Source organism: Aythya marila (genome assembly GCF_965140915.1).
Source record: "Aythya marila genome assembly, chromosome: 14".
Taxonomy (NCBI): Eukaryota; Metazoa; Chordata; class Aves; order Anseriformes; family Anatidae; genus Aythya; species Aythya marila.
In genome coordinates, this window is record NC_139055.1 from 8340819 (window position 1) to 8355928 (window position 15110).

Below are 15110 nucleotides of genomic sequence, written 5' to 3' on the forward strand. Positions count from 1 at the left end.
CTCTCCTGGGACTCTGGGAAGGACTGAAGGAAGGGGTGGTCAGTGAGGAGAAAAGTAAGGGTGGAGAGTGGTAAGATGCTTGCATGGGAGAATGGGAGAGGCTTTGGGAAAGAGGCGATGATGCCTCTGCTCTATCAGGCAGCAGCATGGCCATTCCTGGAACACTGCACACTGCCTGTGTCTGAAGTTTTGTCAGAAGACTTAAAAAAAAAAAAAAAAAGGAAAAAAAAAAAAAAGATTAAAGGCTTGGAAAAACTAACTTACAGGGAAAAGCTTAAGTGAAACTGCCTGAACTCTGTGCAGGAATAAGGAGGAGGAGGTTTGATCGTAGAGCCAGGGAGGTGCTACAAGGAGGAAATGCTGGGGACAAGAGAATAGCTAAAGGCATAAAAACCCATGGCCTGAGCCAGACAACTTCATGCATTGGTCACTGTGAGGGGATCACGCTGTCAGGACTGATGATGGTGTCTGTCTTTTGGTGTCTGTAGAACAGAAGATTTGGGTTCATCAAGCCGAGGTTCCCCAATGCATCATGACGAAATGGAAAGATTGCTGCAGGGAAGAGGGGTTCAGGTAGACCTCGCATCCTTCATCTTCCTCCTCCTCTCCTCTCCTCTCCTCTCCTCTCCTCTCCTCTCCTCTCCTCTCCTCTCCTCTCCTCTCCTCTCCTCTCCTCTCCTCTCCTCTCCTCTCCTCTCCTCTCCTCTCCTCTCCTCTCCTCTCCTCTCCTCTCCTCTCCTCTCCTCTCCTCTCCTCTCCTCTCCTCTCCTCTCCTCTCCTCTCCTCTCCCATCCCCCTGTTTCTCTGGGTTAGGTTGGAGGTTTAAGGAAGGCAGAAAACAGCACATTCTCCTCGGTCCCCACTTCTGTTTCATAGCCTTCTGCTCCTACGGAGCCATCCTGGATCTCTGGGGATGCATCTCTGTAGAATAAATTGCAGTTCTTCCAGTGCTGGACACCCATGGGAATGTTTCCTGCTCCCAAGTGCCCCCCTCGTTCCTTTTGTGTCCCTGCTCCCAGGACAGCGACCACCCCTACCTTCCCCCCGACCCCCTGCCAGGCCCTCTGAGATGCCCCCAGCGTCCCTGCCTGCCCCCAGGCAGCTCCCCACATCTTTCTCCCCCCGCCCCAGCCCTACTTCTTTCCTCCCTGTCGGGGAGATCAGTCTCTGAGGGTGCCGACGACACGCAGCCTGCGACCCCCCCGGGAGGCTGGGGGTGGTGTTATGCTGCGAGAAGGCGAAGCTGCCATCAGCAGGCGCTTTGATCTGCAGACAATTACAGATGAGTGTAGGACCTTGCCTCATTCAGCCAATAAATAATGGAATTTGTGCGTTGACACAGACAGATTCCCCCAAACTGTCAGGGAAGGGGAGACAGAGAATGAGAGGCTGGGGAAGGGGAGAGGAGCAGGCAGGGAGGGAAGAGGAGGGCACGTGGGGAAACAGGGAGCAAAGGGAAGGGAGAGGAGAATGAGTTGGGGAGGCAGAGCTGGCGAGGGGAACAGGACGGGAAGGAGCCTGTGGAGGAAGAGCAGCACGAGGGAGCACATATTTGTAGAGGGGAAGGAAAATCAGACAGGAGCTGTGGGTAGGAAGGGGGGTGATGCATACACAGCAGGCTGGAAGCAGAGGAGAAAATCTGGAGGCGGAAAAGAAAGAGAAGGAGGAACAAAGGCATGTCCGTGCCCCTGGGCTCACTGCTGCCTGGTGGATCACATGCTGCTGAGAGCAGGGACCATATTCCCACTCCGCAGAGGAGCTCCAGCTCCCTGAGGCGCCCAGCACAGCCGAGCAGCACCAGCACACGTGGGATCCGGGCGGACGCTTCCAGCAGCAGAAATCTGCTCCGAGAGCACAAATCCCCCGAAGAGGTCCTGCGGATGCCCAGTCCTGGTGCTCCCCTGCTGCTCCCCATCACTGCCCTTCTTCAGCCTGGAGCTGTTGGTTCTCCAGCTGATGAAGATTTTTACTTGGCTTGCAATAAAGCAGCAGCTCCCTTTTGCTCACGAGCCCCTCCACCGAGCCCACCAGCCGCATGCAGCTGCAGGAGCGGATCTGGTGGCATGGGGGAGCCACTGGAGCCACCTCCTTCCTCCCCGTTAGAGCACTCAAGAGCACCGTCGCTTCCCTCTTGGCCTAACCTGGCTCAGCCTTGAGCATTGAGTGTGTGGAGGGTGGCCCAGCTTGCTCGGGTCTCCAGGACAAGCACGACCTCGGTGTAGGCATCCCCTGCTCCCTGCTTCCCATCTGGAAAATGGTGCCCTCCAAGCTCTGGATGGGAAGCAAACACCTCCCACCTCAGTGAAGCCCCCCCACGTCTCTACCTTCCCATACCACGGTCTTCCGTCCCTTCTCTGGACACACCGGCCCCATTCAGGGGTCAGACCCCCACTTTGCAGGCATTTAGGGTCTTCCCCAGGGACACCTCCTCCCCGTGGCTGAGGAAAGCAGGGGCAGGTTGGGCTGAGGTGGATGGAGCCTGCGAGGGGACACTGGTGGCCGTGCTGCTGTCTCAGTGGCTTCCACGGAACAGAGGGCACAGGCCCACCAGGATGGAGGTGGCATTTAGGGAACAGGGTGGCCACGGAGCCGGTGGGCTGTGGGCAGGCAGAAAGACCCAGGGTGCTGTGGGGAGGTGTCAGAGCAGAACAGCTCAGCTGGTCAGTGCATGGGGCCAGGCTGGGACCCCCTTCATCTGAATCTCTTCCTCAGTTTCCCTGATGCAGGGGCAAACCCTGGCATTTTATTGGGACAGTGGGGATGCGGGGCTGGATCTGGCTGCTGCTGCTCTGGTCCTAAACACGGCCTGGAGACAGCAACAGAGCCAGCCTTGCCCAGGCTGTGGTAGCAGAGAAGGGAGGGAGGAGGGTGCACAGCAGCCCCCCCGTTGCCTCTGAAGGTAGGAAGAAAGGGGGAAAGCAGCTTCATGCTGCACGTGGTGCTCAGCCCCTCAATAGGGCTTCAGCCCCCCCTCCCCCCTTCCCCAGTAGGGGATCAGGGAAGAAGATATCTGTGAGAGAAGACATGGTGAGAGCAAGATGGATTTTTGTTTTCTCTGGAGTCTGCTGTGACGCCTGAGCGCTTCTCCAAACACTGCCATCAATATTTAATTGGATGGAGCAGTAATAGGCAGGCTGAGGCTGACCGCAGCCCCCAGCCTGGCAGGGGCTGAGGTGCACACAGGTTTGGGGGGATCCTGCACGCCGTGAGCAACTGCTCCACGGCCAGGGCAGAGCCTTGCACCCTCTGCCAGGTGCTGAGAGCAAGAGCCACGCTCTGAACACTGAGACATCAGACAGGTTATGGCAGGTTGGGTATGAGAGCCATAAGAACCGCCTCTCCTTCCCCTGCCAGCCCCCAGTTGGCCCAGTTTTAACCTGGGGAAGAGCAAAAAGGGGCTGCGGGTAGGGCAAGAGTGAAGTGGGAAGCAGCAGGCGCAGAGCAGCAGGGCACTGTTTGCTGCTGGCAGGGAGCAGGCCGGAGAGCTGCAGAGCTGAGACCTACCCAGACAAAACCCTAAGATCTACAAGGGCATGTGCAGCACCAGCAAGAGATGAGAAGTGCTAACGAAGAGCCAAGGACCATCCTGCTCCTGTGCTGGGGGCAGTGAGCGAAGTGTTAAAGAGTCCCCAGCAGCATGGAGCAGTGGTGGGAGCAAAGGGTTAACCCAGAGCGCGCAGAGAATGCTATCTGTCTCTCCTCTAAATATTATTTCCTCCCATGAAACTAGCTTTTCATCCTTGGCTAGAGGCAGCTCCTGCTGCTGGGAATCCGGCAAGAGCTTGTATCTGCTCCTGCACACGCCAGCGCTCCCAGCAAGCGGGCGGACAAAGCCGCGCTCCCCAGGGGCAGCGCCGGGGCCGCAGCGGCAGCGAGGAGATGCTGGCACCGGGAGGAGGGTGCTCGGCCCGGGGCTGCAGATGGCCTTGGGCTTGAGTTTAGGGATCAGGCTTTAGCAGAAGGTTGGGAAGAATCTCTTAAAGAAAATCCTCTCCCACCCCGCTGTACTGCAGAGGGATTTCCTTCCCCCTCTCCCAAGCAAGGGGCAGGGTGGTGAATTGCAGGCAGCGGCAAGCTGAGGGTGCAAAAGGCTCAGTCAGCCCCAGCCAGGCTCTGACCCAGCCGTAGGGAGCTGCACAATCAAGGAGAGGAGAGGAAGGCATGCAGGAGCACCTCGCCCCTTGCAGGGGCTGCATGCACCATAGGGAAACCAAGGCAACAAGCTGGGAAAGCTGAAGGGTGCGGTGCAGCCTCTGCCCTTTCCCTCTACGGGACCACAGCAGAGCTCAGCAGCATTTGTCCAAACTTAATTCAGGCTGCACCAAGGGTCTGGATTCTGCAGAGCTGGTGGCTGGGATAAAATGGCTGCTACTAAACCTTGTCTGAAACAACCTAAACTTGTAATGCGTATGAAATGGAACCACGGCAGCGTCCCTTTGCTGCCCCAGAGGGCACAAAGGCACAGGCGTCTTCTCTCTCCCATTCAGCTGGAGCCACGTGCCGCAGTCTGAGCAGCGCTGGGTACGTGGCTGGAATGAAAGTCGCCTCGCAGCTCGAGTGCTTGGGGAGTGTTTGTTGAAGTCAAAGGATTGCCGAGTTAAAAGGGTCAAATCTCCAAGGACAGTTGTATCTGAGTGGCTATATATCATTTCAATAGCATCTTCAACGGGGATTATAATCTGAATTGAAGTGGAAAGACCCGAGGCAATGAAGCTGTCAGCAGTCTAAGATTAAGGAATTAAAACAGCAGCAGAGCATTACAGGATTTGTTCTAGATGTATTAGAAAGAGCAGGCTAAACGCACGTCAGCCTTCCTTGGGTCAGAAATTTCATGAAAGTACAGAGAAGGGCAAGAACAAGGATCTCATCAATATACATAAAAGAGAGAGGGAGCGAGACGGAGCTATGAAAACCCAGCCACGCAAAATGTAAATCCTAACTGGAGACGGAAATGAGTCACACACGGCTTGACTGAAGTAAATAAAAGCAGAAATGAAGTGGATTCAGGGGAGGGCAGAGGTGAAACGACACTGAAAGCCAGTAGACAGGGTAAAAGTGCCCCTTGATATATGAAGGCTGGTAAATTCTGGAATGCAGCCCAGTCTGCTCTTGGATTGCCTAATGGAAATGCAGGTCCCCAGCGTTGTCCACGCTTCCGTTCCCTCTCCCAGTTTCTTACATGCCTCTCCAGAACTACTTTAAAATGCAAAAAATGGCAGCAACTGCCTGCACAGGAAAGCAAGTACCTGCTTCGGGAGAGGGCAGACGAGCCCCACCTTTGCATCTTTTGAGGGCCCCAGAAGACTTCCACTAGCTTTGTGCACCTCAGGAGACATCAGCAACTTTTCTCACTGGGAGGCAGAAGCTCTCAAAACAAGGAAGGAATAAAACTCCCACCAACGGGCCAATTAAAACTATCAGTTTATTTTGGGCAAATTGTGCACACTGTTTTTTTTTTTATTTGCTCTATCCTAGATCAGTCCTGGGGAGGAATTTCTCCTTTGGATCAAAGATATCAAAGTTATGGCACAAAACACAAGGAAAAACAGGGAAGTATCCCTTACAGATAAAATACACAGGAAAAGCTTCAGCAACCCAGACTCCATGCACCCCCAGCTCTGCTTCAGCACAGCTCGTAAAGATTCAGGCTGTACAAACCAGCACTGCTCACTCACTGTGGCACAATTCCTTCAGTTACATGATCCAAAAAGAAGCTGAATCCCTCTCTGCACCTTAAACACACGACCTCAAAACAATGATGCCCAGCTGACAATTAAAATAATTCCGAACAATGCCATCTGTACAGAACTGCTGCACTTTATTGACACAAAAACGTACCCAGCAGAACATTTCCCTGCACACACAAGGCCAAAGAGCATTGATGAGCAGCCAGATCTAGGACACAGAAGGAGATGGGAAGCTAATGACAAGTGGAGCTTGTTCTGCAGCACAGGTAGAGCATGGAATCACTTTTCGACTCCTCTGGCCAACTTCTACTGGGAGATTTACATACAAGTCCTCAGTCAAGTCTTTAAAGAATTATCCAGAGTCTCCTGGGTAAAAACAATCTGTGTTAACAAAGAGGAGAGTCCAGAGCTGCTCAGTGATTCTTTTTGGTTGAGCCAAAACCAGAGAAACCCATCACAGCTGCCATTTCATCATCCTCTTCAAATGTCAAATCTTCCTCTGCCCTCCTTTTCTTCTCTCTCTGCTTCTCCTTCTTGTAGGCTTTCGCCTTTTCCTCCTGCAGCAAGGAAAAGAACAGCAAAATAACTTGAATCTCCTAAGCCGAGTAAGCTTTTAAGACACTGGGCACTGCAGTTCACCCACGTTCTACCAACAGTACCCACGCTGTAACTTGAAGAAAAAACAGTCAGCAAAAATCCTGGTCTGCAGCCTTCCAGGAGGTTTCCTGCTGTCTACAGACCACTCACTTCCCACCCCAAGAAGCAAGTCACACACAGAGGACGTAGCCAAAGAGAAGTGTCGTGAAATCATCAGCTCTCGCTTCCAAACATGTCAGAAGCTTCACCTGGAACCCACGCTGAGGCAAGAAGGGACTGTTTGTAAAGCAGGAGACATTTCCACCGCACGATGCCCTGTTCCAACGGCTGTAACGCTGCCTGTCACTGCCTGTTGGCTTTCAGTGCGGCGGAGTGACAGCTGCTCTTTGGAACAGAAGTTGAGCTCTAAGTGGCTTTGGGGGTTTTGGCATCAAAGAGTTTGCACTGCGCTAATCAAAGCGTTTTGCTCGGTAAGGATCACAAGCCCTGGAACAGCGCCAGGCTTGTACTGGGCGACACACAAGTATGGCTTCACCTCCCAACTTAGCAAGTGAGCCTGCCATTCCCATCTCCATCTACTGCTCTGCAGCCAGTGAGAACAGCCAGGCCCTGGAGAAAGCTACACCAAAAGCTGCTGCTAATTTCTTTGTTGCCACGCATTGATTGACAGTAGCTTTTCAACCCACAGCATGCCCTGCGCTGCCGGGGCATTTGTCTCCTGCCTCCCCCAGACAGATTAGCCTCAGCAGCACCGAGGCCTGCTTGAGAGCAGAGCACAGGGCTGCTCGAGTGCCAGGACTTGCACAGGATCCCAGCAGAGCACCCCTGCTGTGAAGCAAAGCTCAGAGCTTGGGCCGGGAGACTCAAACAGGCAGCAGTTTTTAATGCTTGTTTTTTACACGACTGCTGATGAAGGAGGAGCATGCACAGAAGCTCCTCAGCTGTCAGAACATTGTCAGCTGTTTTTAGAATAAACTTGATCTTCATTTCAGGGAACTGGCACCTAAGCCCAGGTTTAAGAGGAATCCGGTACCTTTCACTGCCTCCACACACGCACAGACACACAGGACACAGCACAGCACGCTGCTCACAAAACCCTTCCACGCCTGGGGAGGGCGCACAGGAGCAGCATGCTGCACACTGGAGGAATCCCAGCGATCCCCAGAACCATGTCACACCTAAGGAAGGAATATACAGGCCTGCTTATCAGGGCACATGACATCAAACACAAGTAATGGGACACAAAACAGGTGCACTGCCAGGGCTGTGTTACACTCTCAGCAGAAACTTTAAGCGTCAAAAATTATCCTTGCACACAAAGAGAGGAAAGAAATTTCCAGGGAGGGCAACAATTAAAAATAATAATAATTTAAAATAAAAATAATAATTAAAAAAAAACAAGCAAAATCCACTCAGAGCAGCAGATGAGAAGCCCACATTAGCTAGTACAAGATTAGGAACCAGGGCTGCTCTCCTCAGGAAACACGTTCCTTGGGGGGTTCCACTTTGTCAGCTGCTGCCCTTACTCACCTCCTCACGGAGTTCCTTCATCCTCTCCTCAAAGTCATAGTCTTTCTGTTTCTCCTCCATCTTCTTCTTGTTCACCTCAAAGCGCTTCTTCACCTGGTCCAGCGTGGAGCGCTCCACCCGCATGGACATGCCCAGATTTCTCTGGTCTGGAGGAACAGAGCCAGCCGCGTTCAGCAACATTATTAAGCCTTTAAAGGTCTGCACATAGCCCCTTTCCCTGATCCCCGTTTAAGTATGTGAGCACGGCATCCCATCACCACTCAAAGCACAGCCTCCCACACTCCTGAGCAGCAGAGCCCAGCACTGCACTGTGCGACTGCCCAGCCTTCAGGGGTTCCTCTCCACACCATCTCTACCTAGGGACATGCCAGGGAATTCACACCCAGTGTGGGGAGTCTGACTGAGCCATGCCTCCTCCCCGACAGGCATACACTTTCTGCCCTCATTTAGTCCCACGCTGTTGCATGGATTGGGACTTCCTATGTCAGAGGGGATTAGTGAGGATTTAGGGAGATTTTAGGGGATATGATAACCTAAACCAGTCACTGACTACAGTGATCCTTTTATTATTTGTAACAAGGAAGAAGATGCAAGCTTTTTCTTTTAAGGTATGAGGGCGTTCCCCATCATGCTGGTGTTCTTATACTTCAGGGAATTTAAGCTTGGGACGAGGAAACAAGGACTGGAGTGTTGAAAAAGGAGTCAGAATAAAACTGCCAAGCTGTTTTTTTTCTCAGCTATGGGACAAACCAAACAAACAGCTTTCAGTGAGAGATCCTGATTACACAGCACGTTTCTAACTAAAGCAAAGACACGAAACATTAAGACAGGCCTCTGATCCAGTGGCTGTCTAGAGCAGATTCCCAGGTTTCCACTCATAAGCGAGCCCAGTGTGAAAGGGCCACCCCCAGCCACGTCTCCAACCCACGCTGCCTGGTCGATCCCAACAGCCTGCTGACTCTGGTAACTGGGCACACTTTTGTCCCGGGGCTGCAGCAGCACCAGGGAGCTCAAACTATGCACTGGTACTGAGCAAGAATGCTGCCAGAACAAGCAGGCTTCAGCCAGATTTGTGGGCTGGATCAAGAGCTCCCAAACTGTAAATTGTATTGTACCAAAGAGAGCTATGTCCCCTTCCAGCCCCAGCTCAACCCTTCATCTCAGGACCACGCACAAAGACATAGCAGTTATTTTTGATTCCAGATTCTCTCATACAGACTTACTGCTGACCTCCTCACATGGCAGACAAAGCACTTCATTGTCATCCTCCCATTCACATAAAAGTACAGGGCTTTAATGCAAGGGATTTTCATCCCCAAGCTATAGAAAACTTGCCTCGACTACATTGCACTACTGTCCTCTTACTCAAGGTAAATGTACTAAAGAAACAGGCTGATCAACAGGGACCTCTTCTCCTGCCTTTATCTTAGGATAACTTAACTGCATGATTGCAGCAATGGAGAGAAGGACCAGAAATCTGTGGGCTTTTGTCCTGGTTTCAGTTAGGACAGTTAATTTTCCTCCTAGTAGCTGGTAGGGTGCTGTGTTTTAGATTAGAATGAGAAGAGTGCTGGTAACATGCTGATGTTTTAATTGTTGCAGAGCAGTGCTTACACCAAGCCAAGGACTTTTCAGCTTCTCACTCTGTCCTGCCAACAGGCAGGCTGGGGGTGCAGCAGGATCTGGGAGGGGACAGACCCATGACAGCTGACCCCAACTGGCCAAAGGGGTATTCCATCCCATCTAGGGTCATGCTGAACAATATATAGGGGTGGCTGCTCGGGGTTAGGCTGGGCATTGGTCAGCGGGTGGTGAGCAATTGCATTGTGCATCACTTGTTTTGTACACATTATTAGTAGTAGTCCTGTTATCATTATTGTTATTATTTTCCTGTCTTAATGAACTGTCTTTATCTCAACTCACAGGCTTCACTCTTCCTGTCTCTCTCCCCCATCCCAGAGAGGGAGAGGGAAGGGTGAGCGAATGGCTGTGTGGTATTTAGCTGCCGGCCAGGTTAAACCATGACAGCTTTATACTTTGCACTCTGGAGATCACACTATGTGTGATCACACCTGAACAGCTGTACAGGACACAACAACTCTGGGGTCGTCCTGTCCCACCCCTGTCCCTGCTGTACTTCAGCAGCCCACAGCCTCCATCCTTGTAACCTCTTGATTCAAAGCCTTGGAGCTCAGAGACAAGCTACTTCTGAGCTTCATACTCAGGCTCTACAAAGAGAAATTTATGATCCAAAAATAGGCAGTCCCACACACCTTCTACTTTTCTAAGAACTTGTTTGAAGTTTCAGTGCTGTTAAAAAAACTCTTGAGATTTTCAGAGGAGACATCAGGATTTGCTGACCCTGAGCTTCTTGCAGTGCAGACTCGCAGAGTAGGGAAAACACTTCCACCTTACTGGACACTTACTATTTCTTCCAGCCTTATTCCACCCAAACAGTCCATCAACCTGGAGAGATTGCCATGAGATAAAGGCAACATCTCCATAGCTCTCATGAGTAAACTCTGCCTATACCCTGATCTCATTTTGATCCATGTATGAATGTTCAGAACTCTAAAACTGGTGATGTGTGAAGGGAAGAGCCCAGAGAGTTGCACCAGCCCTCCAACAATGCAGAAAAATTGTCCTTACGTTTTTTGCCATTGATGTGATCCAAGAAGTTAATGGAGTCCTTCACCACACAGTCACATACATTACAGTAATACCTGGCAGGAGAGAAAGAGAAAACATGAACTCCAAAACATGAGACAAACCTCATCTCACAGAACAACTATTTGAGATTATCTAAAATTCAAAATCTCCATGTAATTTGGACCTATTAGTTGTAACTCAGGCTGCGGCTCTAGCCTAAAATCAAACTAGTCTGATACCACAAGTCCTCACTGGAGGTACTGAAACAAGCACAGCCCCAGCATTACAAAAAGTCACACCCACTGGGTTACCTGGGCTCAGAGCCGCTCAGTGATCAGGCCTTTGTTTGGGACATAGCTCCACTAGCCAGGGCAAGAGGGAAGTTACCTCTATTACTGAAAGCCTTGGTGAAAAGACACGTGCAAGGCCATATACCAGATTTACAGAGCCACATGAGTTAACATTTTGAGTTATCAACCCTGATGCTTATGCCCCTCTGATAGAGGACAGAAACCAAGACATGAGCTGATCTGCAATCAGTCATGGCATCATCCCCTTCCAGTCGCAAAGGACAGGGGGAGGGTTGGACTCTGACACCCCAGTGCTGCCCTCCTCCATGGCAAGACTGGCCACCAGCCCAGGTTTCCACCTCAGCTCCTGACTGCAGCCCGCTAAAGGCTCTCACCTGACTGCACGTGAGCCTTCCCACACCTACTACCTCACAGAATCAGCCCCCTGCTTTATAGAGCAGTGCTTTCCACCCACCTTAACAGCTAATGCAGAAGCCCAGCCATGGCCTGCATTTCCATCCCTGGATGCTGCACCTCCCTGGCACTGCTGGCTATTAGGCTATGATCCTGAGACACTTAGGATGGCTTTGGATGCACTAAGAATCCTTCTAGCCTTCGGCCAAACATGATCTACACAAACAGTGGCCAGACGCCATTCCTAAGGAGAGGTCTCTGGATGTTTCTCCCACTCCCAGTGCTCAGGCATTGGATCAACTGCAGGTAGTGCCTCACTGCAAGCAGGCCTCCTGGCTAACAAAACCCAAGCGGGCAGCAGAGATCTCCCTCAGCTACTCCTACAGCAGGGCAAAGCAACACTGGTATCAAGCAAGAGCATCAGAAGGGGCTCAGCTTTCTGCTTCTCTTCCTTATGTTATCCCAGAAGATGCAGTTTCGGTGTAACACAGCGCAGCACAGCTCAAACACTAGTGGTGGGGATTTTTCCCCCACTCTTTCAGGGCTCACTGCTTTATCACTACCCCCTCTTACCAACACAACTCAGACTCCAACAGAAAGACCATAACCTACCCTCCCATCTCTGACTGAGGGGTAGTTTTGGTGATGACGATGGTTTTCCCCAGCTTTGATTCCAGGTCCACTTTGTAGTCTCGGTGCCGCAGAAGTTCCCTTTTGACGGGCTGAGCTGGTTTGCCTAAAACATACACAAAAATCCTAAGTGCTTGCCAGAAAAGGTCAAGCTTTACCTGCTGGATTTTACATTGCCCTTAATGAAGAGGAGCCTATTGGGAACGTGTAAACTATGTGATTCATACAGAAATTGCACTGAGCAAGATAGGGAGGGGGGGAGATTTAGTTGTTTTTTTGTTGTTTATTTTGTTTTTAAAGTCAGTAAAAGATACCATTTCCTCCTCATTATGTAAGCAAAAATTAAGACTATTAGATGCAGGTAGATCTGACTTGGCATGTTCTCAGATCTTCCCGTTTCCAATGGCTGATTATTCCTCCCCCTCCATAAAGAATAGGCCAGAGACAAAGATTCTCAGTAACTACATCTATAAAAAAAAAAAAAAAACACGTGTCCAGTGGCTAGCACAGGTAAAAGGATAAGAGCAAGCTTGAACTGACGCTATTTCCCTTTGGGATTTCATTTCTAGCTGCTCTATCACCCAAAGCTCAGAGGATTTGGGCAATTCACAGCCAAATGAGCAAAGCTTGCCTGCAATCAGTGTGCTACCCACCATCTTTCTTCTCTCTCTCCTCCGTGAGCCGCTTCTCTGCAAGTTTCTCGTATTCATCTTTGTCCCACTTCCGACGGAAGTCCAAGTTCTTAGTCTGGGAAGGGAACAAAGTGCATTAACATCTGTTACACAGTTTGACTAACTCTGAGAGGAGAATGGGGAAAGAAATGGAAGCATTTGGCCTGTGAGGCCACAGCAGTAAATTAGGGGCACTACATTATATTCCCAGGTCATCTGTTTTCATATGCAGTAACTAAGGGTGGAGCGTAGGAGAATAATACTCAGCACACCTACATCTACTTCTAGAAGGATTTCAAAGTGCTGACCAAAGTAATGAGTTTATCTTAATAGTTCCTGAGATGATCACCCATCCCTTCCCTCCAAAAAACAGGCAAACGGCATTTAAACTGATGAATCCAAGACCATACAAGTGCCACCTGATGAACACAGAATAGTCATTAGCAAATTACACGTGATTCTTCCAAGGCTGATTAAATTTCATTTGCAAATAGCAGATGAGGAATCCATGAAATACAACACGAGCTATAAAGGGTTTAATTAAGATGCAGGAACACAGAAGGATGTGTATACCTGCTCTCAAAGATATCAGCAGTATGTCAACAGGTTACAGGAATCAAGGCACTGAGTTTGATATTAAATCACAGGATCCAGTATGAGTTTTTCACATAAGATACTAATACAAACATACAAGAAAAAAACTCTGAAAACTCCAAATGTCAAGCCAGGATGGGGAGATACCAGGAAAACATCTGTATGAAACACACTAAGCTGTCCTGCTCTTGTACCTCCCTATCTCAGCCAAGCAGGGAAGGAAAGAAGCATCTCTGAGGTAGCCTGGCCCTTAACCAGCCCCCCAGAGCACGCTGAGCTGTCAATGGCAGGACAAACTGTGTGTAAAAAAAGAAGAATTCAGGTAAAGTTGGCAACAAATAAAGACAAAGACTGGGGTAAGTCCCCTCTGGAAAGAACTGTCTCCAGTGCTGAGGGCAGAGGTGACATGACAAGAATCCTTTCTTTTCCCATCTATTCACACAACAGCTTGAGGCAGCCCCTTCCCTGTGTCAGGCTGGAATGCAACAAGGGCCACAAGCCCCCACACCTGTCTCACAGATCAGATGCTTCTTTACTTTCTTATGAAGAAAGCTCTCAAACGGCAAGAAAGATGCATTTCACACAGAATAGCACTGAGAGGCTCCCAGCTTCATATTAAAAAAGGATGGATGTATTTTAAAACACCTCTGGGAAGAAAGGACCCACACCCACCCACCGCCTTCTCTGCTCAGCCAAATCAAGAATCCAATCACAATCCAAATAAAATAAATCCCATTTGAAGCTTCAGCAGCAGCACAGTCATTTAACGTTTTCTCCTCTGGCGATCCTTCAAATAGAGTGAACAACTACTGATAAGAATGAAAATGCCTTAGGGAAGCGTAGAAAAATTCTCATTTATTCCCAGAGCTTCTTAAGCACTTTAAGCATGTCATAACAGGTTTTATTAACCACCCTGAGCAAAAGAAAAGAAAATATCACAGAGTGTAAATTAATGTTTTAGGGTATTTTCCAGAATCAAGATCCTCCCGCATTCCAGCGCATTATCACAAATCATAGCTGGTCGGAGCCCTGAGAGAAAGCAACTTGCTTGCTGCTTCACTCTCCTGTTACAGCATGAGGGAAACTGCTGCTTTCTGCCCAGTGCCTGCACGATGAAACAAAACAAACCAAACTCTGAGCTGGGCACCTGCAACAAGGCCTTGGCTAGATAATACCCAAAGGAACCTGTCTTGGTTGGTCTGGTGGAGGTGAGGGTGGCTGCGAGCCCCTGAATCTTTTGTGCTCGGGTTGACAGACAGTATTTCGCATGAAGTTACAACAGTTAAAAAAATGGAAGTGCCCTCCTGCTCGTTATGGACACGGAGACCGCCTGGTCAGCCCAGTATCAGCGCTGAGGCCTGTACAAGGAAGCAAGAGCTCTAAGTATCGTGAACACAAACAGGAGTTGGACTGGATGATCCTTACGGGTCCCTTCTGACTCGGGACGTTTTGTGACTCTGTGAAACCCCAGCAGCTGAAAACAAAGCGCAGGCTCCACCTCATTCCCTGGCCGCCGTCCTGCTCCTTGTGCTCTCCTCAGCAAGCGGCTTCAAACGAAGGGAAGATTTGCCGAGAAAGCCCGAAAACACAGCCGTGTGGTGCTGCCAGCTGCTAGATAGTACTAGAGGGGCTCAAACCAGCCTGGCTCTCCGGCCAGGTTACGGAAACGAGACCCACCTTGTGCTCCCAACACCAAACCCTGCGGGGTCTGGGTGGGAAGGGAAGGGAAGGGAAGGGAAGGGAAGGGAAGGGAAGGGAAGGGAAACCCCAGGCCCCACGGGCCGCTCTCCCCCCAGAGGCCACCCAGGACACTCCTGCATAGCAGGGATCTCTCCCAGGCCCTACACGAGGCCGCTCCCCCCCCCTTTACCCCTGCAGGCGCGGAGCCCCCTCAGGACCGTCCCACACCCCCCTCTCCCTTTCCCTCACCCCCGAGGACCCCAGCCCCGTCCCCGCCGCGCCTACCCCGCTGCCCGACGCCATCTCGAGGCTCCAGGCCCTGTGGCGCCGCCCGCGCCGTAAAGCGCCGCGGCTCCTCCCGCTGCCCC

At 50.8% G+C, this 15110-nt stretch overlaps 1 protein-coding gene across 1 annotated transcript; it reads right to left on the bottom strand.

Moving 5' to 3' along the window:
- Positions 1–5799: 5799 nt before the first annotated feature.
- ZMAT2 (zinc finger matrin-type 2) lies at positions 5800–15089 on the bottom strand. Its single transcript, XM_082771946.1, has 6 exons — positions 15028–15089; positions 12451–12544; positions 11780–11903; positions 10464–10537; positions 7815–7960; positions 5800–6244 (listed from the first exon to the last, which is right to left on the bottom strand). The coding sequence occupies exons 1-6, from the start codon at positions 15043–15045 to the stop codon at positions 6101–6103; spliced, it is 600 nt and encodes a 199-aa protein (XP_082628072.1). The 5' UTR covers positions 15046–15089; the 3' UTR covers positions 5800–6100.
- Positions 15090–15110: the final 21 nt, after the last annotated feature.